Raw genomic sequence first — 11014 nt, 5'->3', positions numbered from 1 at the left:
TTACTTTTATAAAAATACAAATATATATATAAGTAATATTATTATTATAAAGGGGGGTTTTTACCGTTTAATGACCGGTTTGTCGATTTTAAAACTTTAGTCGCAGTTAAAACCTAATGTAAAATATTAAATAAATAAAAGACTTAATTTAAAGCGTAAAATAAATAATGATAATGAAATTGCAATAAAAGTGCGATAAAATAAAATTGCGATAATTAAAAAGTACGATAATTAAAAGTGCGATTAAATAACAATAAATAAAAGTGCGATAATTAGAAGTGCAATTAAATATAAAATAAAGGAAATTAAATATGAAATAAAAGAATTATGCTTATTTAAACTTCCGTAATCATGATGTTTGACGTGTTGATTTTAGTTTTATGCCCATGGGTTAATTGTCCTTTGTCCTGGATTATTTAATATGTCCGTCTGGTTTTTGTCCATAACAGTCCATCAGTCATAAATATAAAATGCGAGTGCCCTCGTCAAATTATCCTTATACCCGAAGTTAAATATTCCAACTAATTGGGGATTTAAACTGTAACAAGATTTTAATACTTTGTTTAATAATTACACCAGGATGTCGACTGAGTGTAACCCAAGGTTTTAATATTTTGTTATCAATTATACCAAGTGTCCTTTGTACATAATTTCACCACTGTTTTAATTATTCTAGTGGCTATTAATCCATTCCCGTGTCCGGTTAAATGAACGATTATTCGTACATATAAATACCCCGCACATCGTGTCCGATCGAGTGTATATGGTAATTTATAGGGACGCCCAATTGTAAATCTTTATATTAACATTAACAAACTATCATTTAGTTAAACAAATATAAAGCCCATTAATAGCTCATAGTCTAATTTCCACAAGTGTCGTTCTTTTGTCCAAACCCCAATTATGGTACAAAGTCCAATTACCCAATTTTAGTAATTAGCCCAACATCATGATTACTTCGTTTTAAATAAGCATAATAATAACTTAGCTACGAGACATTAATGTAAAAAGGTTGAACATAACTTACAATGATTAAAAATAGCGTAGCGTTACACGGACAGAATTTCGACTTACACCCTTACAACATTCGCTAACATACCCTTATTATTAGAATTATAATTAAAATTAAAATTAAAATATAAATTATAAATATATATTTTACGTATATATGAGAGAAGAAGAAAAAGATGGATGAAAATGATCAGAATTCGGTTGGCTTTATAGGTAGTTTTTCATTTTGGGGCTCCGCGACTCGCGGCCTTTTTGGCCTTCAAACTCCGCGAGTCGCGGAGTTTGTTTTTACAGCTCACCCTTTTGGAGTTTTTCTTTGCCGACGGTTTTTATTTATAAATATAATATATATATATAATTAATATAATTAATTATATATTATATTATATTTATATACATAGTTAACTTGTAATTTTTAGTCCGTTGCGTCGAGCCTTGAGAGTTGACTCTAGTCCCGGTTCCGGATTTTCGAACGTCCTTGCGTACAATTTTATATTTTGTACTTTGCGTTTTGAATCTTGTACTCTTGTAATTTCGAGACGTTTCTTATCAATAATTGGAACCTCTTTGATTGTCTTTTGTTCTTTTGAGCTTTTTGGTCGTTTGCGTCTTCAATTCGTCGAATCTGTCTTTTGTCTTCACCTTTTATTATTTAAACGAATATCACTTGTAAATAGAACAATTGCAACTAAAAGCTTGTCTTTCTTGAGGAATAATGCTATGAAATATATGTTCGTTTTTAGCATTATCAAAAGGACATAGAAAGAAAAAGAAAAGATAAGGTAAGGGAAATCTTTGAAGAGGTTGAGGCTGGATCTAATGATAATTTAGATGACGATCAGAACGAGCAGGAGCATGATATTCAATCATCCGTGATTTCACGGAAGCTAATTAAAGTTCAAGAGAGTTGGCAATTGTAGCCCAGCACAACAAAACTTTTAAAGGAAAGAAAAGTAAAGCCGAAAAGGTTGCTGATGAACTACAGGTTGGGTCTGCTGAGTGTTCGGACGATGTTAGGGAAGATGATGATGACGAGCAGGAACATCAAACTACCTCTAAATTCCCAATAAAACCAATCAAGGTTAGTGGCAAAATTCTAAATCCTAAGAAAAATCCTAAAGAAAAACTTGAGTGGGAGAACTTTCTTGAGGGTATGTTCGATAGTAGCGAACGCCCAATCAAACATAAAAAATGAATTTCGCTACACTGGGATTTCGAGAATAAGGATAAAGGTAGAAGAGTTGGGACCTTGATTAATAAATTCCACGTATGTACACCACGAAATTAGAAGTATGTGCATTATAGTTTATGTGATTGTTGGAGTTGTGCAAATCTTTTTGGCAAACACATCAATTTCATGGTTATGCTGCCTATGTTTTAATGAAAAAGTGCAGACTTCTAAAGAACGATTTGAAAGTATGGCATAATTGAGTTGTAGTCAAAGATAAGATTGAGATGGCTACTGTTGCAAGTCAAAGTTATGACTTGAAGAAAGTTCAAGTAATAAGAGATTTGTCTATATTTTAAATCTCTTGTCTGAAAAAAATGGATTTGAAGGTGCTTTAATTGGTTTTTCGTAGTCAAGTAGATAGAAAGAAAATGTTTCAAGCTCCTATTACTTGGTTTATCGAATCTTCCAAAAAAATTGGATTTCAAGATGCTTTAGGTGGCTTATTTGTTTAGAATTTATTGTTTGTATATGGGGATTTGGAGGTCTTTTTGGTGGGTAGTGTTTTTCAATTAATTAACTTTTATATTGTAAATGGTGTGAGATTTTTTGTTGAGGATTTGATTCTACACAACCTACTGGTGATGATTACTTCATTAGATGTAAATGGTTAGGGGTTGGTCTTGGTTTATTATCTTCCATTGTTGTATCTTATGGTGATCATGGTTTTATTTTTGGGTCTAAAAACAGATGGGTTTCTTTTTATAACATGTTACGATTCGAGTTTAGCGTTCACCAGTTCAACACCTTTTCTAGAACAATTCATTGGGTTAACCGGTGGAAAAGGGTTCATTTGTGGTCTGTTGTTAACTCGAAGGTTTGTGTGGTAATTCAATTCTATAGGTGGCCGTCTCAACATTGGATGTTAGTTCAGTGGGTGTAAGTTTTTTACTTAATATTTGCTAGAGATACTGAGCTTCTTTTGTTTGTCATCCCATTATGTAATCTAGATAGTTCTCTATTTGTATTGTATGGGGTTAATTCACTTGGACATGTAATCATGTAAGTCCTTGTGAATCAAATTGTATCCTTTGACTTTTCACAATTTTGTGAAAATATTATGTATTTAATTTTCCTTTTTTGCTAAAAAAAAGTATAGTCAAAATTGGAGTTGTGAACAATTTGCTTTAATTGCATGTTCATCTGACAACTAGTGCAATTTAATAAGAACTACTTTATTCTTATAAATATTATGATTTTCAACTTCATGTTTTTTGGTTTTTCAGGTTGTAACTTGAAAAAAAGACGCGTTCATGGTTTTTAACTTTATGTTATTTGTTTTTCTAGGCTATAACTTGCTTGTTTTATTATGAGTAATTGAACATTACTACCGAAACAGTTTTTATTTCTTAACAACCTAACAAATAGTATATAAAAAATAATTATTCTGACAATTCAAATTTTGATTCGTCCTTAAAAAAACCCCGCGAATTTGCGGGTCTTAAACTAGTAATAATAATAATAATAATAATAATAATAATAATAATAATAATAATAATAATAATAATAATAATAATAATAATAATAATAATAAAGAGGATATGAAAGATATAGTCGGAAAAACAGATTTTTCGGTAAATGCAGGCGCGGGAACAACTTAACACGAAAACAACACAGGTGGTTGTTTCTTTTACGAAAAATCGTTTCAGAGTCACACTTTGGCTGAGATAGTGTACTCAACGGTGTATGGCCGGAAAACTTGGCAGAGTATAACACAATGTAGCCTAGATCATGGGCCAGATCACTATTTTGAGGTCTTATTGTTATATTTTTAATTTAAATTATCTAAATAATGTAAGTATTTTTTGGAAGAAGTATTTTTGGTGCGAAGGTTTTGGTGGGATATTTTGGAGGGAGTTTTTTTTAGGGAATTATATGGAGGGAACTTTTTTGGTTGGAACTTTTTTGGAGGGAATCTTTGGCTATTAATAGTAGTCATTGTGTGAGAAGAAAGTGAAGGAGTTTGAGAGAAAAATAGAGAGTGTATGAGAGTCATCTTGCTCCGTCCCGTTTGGTGGTCGGTGATTCAATAACGATAGGAGCGAATTCCGTTATTGTAATCAACCGTAGTGAGAAGTGTATGAGTTGAGAGATACGTGATAATATTCAAGAGTGTTGTAAGGAGCGTTCATTCTTATAATATTGTTCGTATATAGTGGAATTTAAGTGGCCACTGGTCCCGTGGTTTTTACTCTCCTTTGAGAGGTTTTCCACGTAAATCGTTGTTTGTGTATTACTTTTATGTTGTGTCGATTTATTATTGACTTATACATGGTTGTGTGGTTCTTAATGTGATGAGATCGATCTCGAAAGTGATATGTGTGCGGGTTCAGTCCCAACACTTATTTCATAAATTAGTGTTGATTTTTGTTTCGAGTAATGACGTATGAACAAATCCGATCTACAATTAGATTTAAGGATTCTAAAAGACAATTCATTTTTAATATTGTATGCATATTTTTTAGCCTTTTAGCTTAAATTAATTGCACTTGAGATCCTTTTGTTAGGCTCAATACTGTCCAACAATCACCTATTCTCAGGTTTTTCATATTAGTGTCAAACTGTTAATAGTTCAATATGAAATTTAAGCAACGGTTACATTTGGTTGCCTTTTGAAGGGCATTAAGACTGAAACATGAGAACAACACAATTGTGAACAATTGATTCATTGAAACAACTTGTAATCACCTCAATTTACAATTTGAATATTGAATTTTAACTACCTCTCTAGAATACAGATTACCCCTTCTATATGTACTAAACCATCTAACCCTAACAACTTAACAACCACTAACAGAAATCGTTACACAATGTTTTACTCAAGCCCTTCATAAATACTGTAACAACCCGACTTTTTCCGTTAACTTTTTCGTTAAATACTTAACGATCGTTAGTTAAATTCTACGAATTTATACGCCAGAACTTTTTCTTAGAAAATACTATTTTTAATATGTGCTACATATTACTTGATTTCATACTTTGGTTAGATGTTTGTGAGAAACTTAGAAGACGCAAGAAAAATGCACGGTTAGTGAAAACCGGAAAAACGTCTTTAAGACAACGAAAGGATTGATAATTCACTTTTAATAATTATTTAATATAATTATTATGCTTTAAAGGTACTTTAATTTATTAGAATTCACTAAAACGCTCGGTTAACGTTCGGGTAACGTTTTCGGTTAACGACACCTAAATAGAATACACACTTAGTGAGCTAATGATCAAAATTAGTCCATGAAACACCCATATGGGCCTATTGGCTGAAATTTATAAGGGGAGGACCTCCCTTGCTTTATTTTGGGCCATTTGATAATTAAAGTCCAAGATTTGATCTAAATTAGGTCCTAAACTTGTTCCTTAATCCACTAAATTAAAATAGGTCGTTCATTTGCTTCCCCTCCCTCCCAATCACGACCTAATACATCCCTCAACACCTTCATCATCATCGTGGCCTTCTTCATCATCCACACCATCGATTTCTTGCTCGATCTTTCAATTGATTATGGATTCGTGATCCTCTCGTCGTGCTCTACGCAACCATACCACTTATTGCTTGATCTAGGGTATAATTTTTCTAACCCTAATCTTCTAAATATGATTTTTATTGAATTTTCATAGTAGATGATGTCTATTGCTCAAGTCTATACGCGTACATGTTAATTGTTATCGTTAATTTGATCGTTTGATGCGTTAGGGTTTAAAACCGAATTTGTTTCTTGTGTGTACAGTGATTTTTGATTTTTCAAATGCATGATATTATGTGATAATTATATTCCTTGAGAAAAACTATTGATTTTAGGCTTTGAATTCGCTTGATTTCGTTTCCGGATGATCAAGTAATGACCAATTGTAATTAACGTTGTATTTTTGTTGTGTAATCAGAAATCTGGATTTGATAGACCACGAATTGGCATGTTAAACTTATACCACTGGAAATATAATTTAAAAACACTCAATTTAGACTAGGATATCATGTCGTTTGCTTATGTATAACCCGAGATATGCTTGAATTAGTGTAAAAGTAGTTTTATACAGCACTTGCATGAAAATAACCTTGTACGATAAAATGTGGTAACTTCTGTGATTAAATCTTTGCATATTTGAAATATACACAAAAAGTACTTCACCTTTCATGTAGATATAATAGGCTAATTGTATCTAGATCTTCAAATAATCGCATGCGAATGTGACTAACTAAACTAGAATCGAATCTGTAAATTGCTCTCTGTTTTATACTCTGTGGATTGTGTTTATTGAATGAGCATGTAAGCTTCTGGAATATGAATTTTGACATGATATGTGACTTATGGTTAGTTTATTTCAAACTCCAAAACTTTATGCATTGGGCACACTAGTGTCATACTTTGTGCGACTTCTGATTTGAGCTGAAAAACTGAATATTCAACTTGCATGAATAAACTGTACAAATTGGCTAAACAAAAGTTGCTAGATTTTTGATATGTGTTACTTTGACTTGTACTTGAACTATGGCCACTGGTCTTGTATCAATTGGATGTCCCTAAATCCGGTTATAGCCAAAACGAAATCAGTGCGCGGTCAGAAACTGACTGGGCAAACCCCAAATGTACCCCTTCTGATTCCTGACTTTTAATTAATGTATGAGTCCCTGGACAGACTTTTTGGAATCAATTTTAAGTATATTTATTATCTGAAGTTTTCCATGTTTACGTGAATTTTGTACTATGAGATATTGTGCTAAGTATGCTACGTGTTCATGAACTTTGTGCACAACAATAAACTGAAATTGTGAAAATGATCATTCATGACCTGAAACGTATTGTGTGACTTAGGTTTGGCATGTTGACCAACATTTGACATGAACCTATTGATGTTGACTTTAGTTGACTACATTGACCAAGTTTGACTTCGGTTGACTTTGTTTGACTTGCATGATATAGTTGACTTTTACTTTGAAACGCGTCGAGTCGAGCAATAAAACAACTTATACTATGAAACCACCCTTATTTAAGATACATATATTGACCAACCTAAATGCGTATACTTAGGTTGCATTATTCAGCTGTAAACCGTACAAGTTTTTGTCTGTCATCCAAGCTTATTTAAAGGTGAGTCTACAGTCCCGCTTTTTACATGTTTTCAGGGATGAGAATACACGCTGTTATACTTACTTTATCAAATGCTTTTGTATTGACACGAGTACTATATATGTGTACTGAGTTTGTTCACAAAGCCTCTAGCTTGAATACTTTTAATACCATCGGTGTAAGCACAATTTAGATTGACGGATCCGTTAGGTTGACAACCTCACCCGCTATAAAAACTGTGGTGCATTTATTTTGAATATTAGATACGCTCGAACACGTGTATAACATTTTAGGAGGTAAAGGCGGGTATAGTGGCTTCTATACTCGGGTCATTGCTAGTATTCAGGTGCTCAGATTATGCAAACGTTTTTGGCAAGTTGTGTTGTACTTGTAAAATCTCGTGGTCAAGGAAATTTAAACTATTTTTCTGATAACTATTTTTCAGATGCTATACAACGTTATGTAAAACTATGGTTTACGAACAACATGAGATAAAAATTGACATGGTATTGTTTACAGATATTTGAAACTTGACATAGTAGTGTCAACAAACTTTTAGAACGAGAAACGGTGTTGTCTAAAAACTTTAACATTGAACCTTGGTGGTCTTTCACTAATAAACGTTTTTCGGAATATTATTTCTTAAACATACTGTATTGTTTACCTAAAATCTGTAGATTCACTCAACATTATTATTTATCCGTTTTGCGTGTTTTATTCTCAGATATTAATTGCTTCCGCTGTAGAATATTGCTGTTACGTAGAAGTCAAGCCAACCACTGGGACCAGAGTTAACATTCCGTTAAAGGGATTTTTGACGGGGTGTTACAAATACATATTTACAATTCAGGACCCTGTACTTTACTTTCTTCTGTTTTTAACTTGAGACTTCTGTTGACTTTCACTTTGACTTCCTTTATACTCCCCCTCAAGTTTGGAGTTATTGGGATTCAAAACTCCTAACTTGCTCAGTAACTTAGCTTGTTGATCAGTAGTAACAATCTTTGTAAAAATATCAGCAATCTGAGATTTTGTGTTCATGTAACAAGGGTTGACTTTCCCATCTTTGACTTGATCTCGAACATAATGACAATCCACCTCAATATGCTTAGTCCTAGCATGAAAAACTAGGTTTGCAGCAATATATAAGGCAGCTTGATTATCACAATATAGCTTCACTGGCCCTAAATCTTGCAGTCCCAAATCTTTATGAAGACTAACTAACCATGTAACTTCACAATAGGTCAAAGCCATTGACCTGTACTCTGCTTTTGTAGAGGATCTAGACACAACATGTTGCTTCTTTGATTTCCAAGATACAGGAGAATCACCTAGCAAAATGCAATAACCTATAGTAGATCTTCTTGTCATAGGACAACTAGCCCAATCAGAATCACAGAATGCTTTCAACTCAACAGCAGAGTTATTGGCCAATAAAATCCTTTGTGCAGGAGCTAACAGCAGGTACCTTAAAAGATGTTTGGCAGCTTGATAATGTACAGATGTTGGTGATTGCATAAACTGACTTAACAACTGTACACTATAACTATATATCTGGCCTTGTAATAGTCAAGTAAATGAGCTTACCAATTAATCTTCTATACAGTTCTGGATCTGTCATAGGTGTACCAGAATCAGCTTGTAGCTTTGTATTTGGATCCAAAGGCAATTTGTATGGCCTGCACTTTAATACACCATACTCCTTTAGCAAATCCATTGTATACTTTTGCTGAGATACAAATATTTCCTGGCTAGATTTAGAAACCTCTAATCCCAAAAAATAGCTCACTGCAACTAGATCTTTCATGTGGAAATGAGAACTCAGTTGTGCTTTTAACACATCTATTTGATCTTTATTAGTACCAGTAATCAACAGATCATCTACATACACTAAAACAACTGTAAAGTGGTCTGAATCTTTTTTAGTGAACAATGAATAGTCTGCTTTTGACTATTTAAATCCAAATTCAACTGAAGCAGCTGACAATTTAGCAAACCTTTGCCTAAGGGCTTGCTTGAGCCCATACAAGGATTTTTTTAACTTACACACCTTTGACTTATTTTGAGGAATGTCATTGACTTTCTCCCCCTATCTAGCATACCCCAATGGTAATGTCATATACACTTCTTCATAAAGATCACCATGTAAAAAAGCATTGGAAACATGCATTTGACACATTTCCCAATTAAACATGGCTGCATCAGCAAGTAAAGATCTCACAGTAACCATCTTTGCTACTGGAGCAAAGGTTTCTTCAAAATCTACACCTTGTCTTTGTCTATTCCCATTCACCACTAGTCTAGCCTTTTTCCTATCAACAGATCCATCTGCTTTCAGTTTAGTCTTATAGATCCAATGACAATTGATTACTTTCTTTCCTTGAGTAATATCAGTGATTTCCCAAGTGCCATTATCTTCTAATGCCTTCAAATCAGAGTTCATAGCCTCACACCATTCTAGACACCCCACAGCTTGTTTAAAAGACTTTGGGTCACAATTTGCTATTAGAGTAGTAACATAGGATTGCAACTCTTTTTCAAGACAAGGTGAGGACACTTGATTTACAACAGGCACATGTGATAACCTAGTTTGATTTTGCGAAAATACATAATCTTTGTGCCAGACTGGAATAGTTGACTGTCTAGTTGACCTTCTGACTTCTGTTGACTGATTATTTGAGGAACTAGTACTAGCTTGTTGATTAATCAACTGTGCTTCTTGGTTAATTGAAGACACATTTTGAGTAACCATAGGTACATCATAATCAGCTGGTGTAGAAGAGAACACAGCAGGTACAGGTTTCAACACTTTATTAACAAAATCAGCAGAGTAAGGAAAGTTATGCTCATAAAACACCACATTTCTTGAAACAAATGAAATAATCCAACCCGATTAACACGAGTAATTTTTTTTTTTAAAGTAATACACGTTTACGCGCCATTTAAATGATGTAAACCATTCCACACGTTCCATTAAAACATACAACAAGTTTAATGTTTACAAAATGGACAAAGACCATTAATCAAGTTTAATACAAGTTTGACCCACTAAAAATGATAGTTTTAATCCAAACAACACTTCGAGCATGGTTTGGGGCTAAACTACCCAAAACGCTTGGTCGACTTCAAAAGCCTCAACAACAATCCAACATGGGGAACTAGTACCCCACAACCCCCTTCCATTTGTCCGCACCTGCATCTAAAAAGATAAACAACGAGAGGGGTAAGCTAATGCTTAGTGAATGCAATAATTATACATGTTCATATATAAACTACTTACTTGCAATCACTTACACAATACCGCATACAAGCTAGAAATTCGACAACCATGCAAACATCATGCATAAACTACTATCCGCAATTCACAATAAGCTAGCAATAACAATAGCATATAGTTCACAATTTAATATGCTAAATACGAATTCACACAACCATGGTAAACCAATCATACAAGGGAAAGGTACTGGTAAAAGACCTTCGGAGTTCATAACATCCATTAGTGTTACTTAAACACCGCGTAATCACTAATCCCCCGGGTGATGTCTTGAACACCGCGACTAACTCACCCCCATGACGATGTGGCATCTTGAACACCGCGACGATTCCACATGTCAATCAAAACAATGAGTGGTGTCTTGAACACCGCGACAGTTCCACTCCCATGACAATGTGGTGTCTTGAACACCGCGACAATACCACGTGTCAATCA

The 11014-nt window shown here is 33.7% G+C and overlaps 1 protein-coding gene across 1 annotated transcript; it reads right to left on the bottom strand.

The window, feature by feature from the left end:
- Positions 1-8166: 8166 nt before the first annotated feature.
- LOC139855203 (uncharacterized mitochondrial protein AtMg00810-like) lies at positions 8167-9330 on the bottom strand. The gene is made up of 3 exons (XM_071844443.1): positions 9303-9330; positions 8893-9186; positions 8167-8792 (listed from the first exon to the last, which is right to left on the bottom strand). The coding sequence occupies exons 1-3, from the start codon at positions 9328-9330 to the stop codon at positions 8167-8169; spliced, it is 948 nt and encodes a 315-aa protein (XP_071700544.1).
- Between the last annotated feature and the right edge of the window lie 1684 nt (positions 9331-11014).

This window comes from Rutidosis leptorrhynchoides, chromosome 6 (assembly GCF_046630445.1).
Source record: "Rutidosis leptorrhynchoides isolate AG116_Rl617_1_P2 chromosome 6, CSIRO_AGI_Rlap_v1, whole genome shotgun sequence".
Lineage (NCBI taxonomy): Eukaryota > Viridiplantae > Streptophyta > Magnoliopsida > Asterales > Asteraceae > Rutidosis > Rutidosis leptorrhynchoides.
The sequence above is the reverse complement of the archived record's forward strand: the minus strand, read 5'-3'. Positions and strand labels throughout refer to the sequence as shown.

What these genes read in the sequence shown, in the direction of transcription:
- LOC139855203 (XM_071844443.1), bottom strand. Translation starts at nt 9,330, where the DNA reads ATGGGCTCAAGCAAGCCCTTAGGCAAAG. An exon ending in AAGCAAGCCCTTAGGCAAAG is followed by an intron (nt 9,187 to 9,302) that starts GTTTGCTAAATT and finishes TAGTGTATGTAG; the next exon opens with ATGATCTGTTGATTACTGGT. An exon ending in ACTGTATAGAAGATTAATTG is followed by an intron (nt 8,793 to 8,892) that starts GTAAGCTCATTT and finishes TACATTATCAAG; the next exon opens with CTGCCAAACATCTTTTAAGG.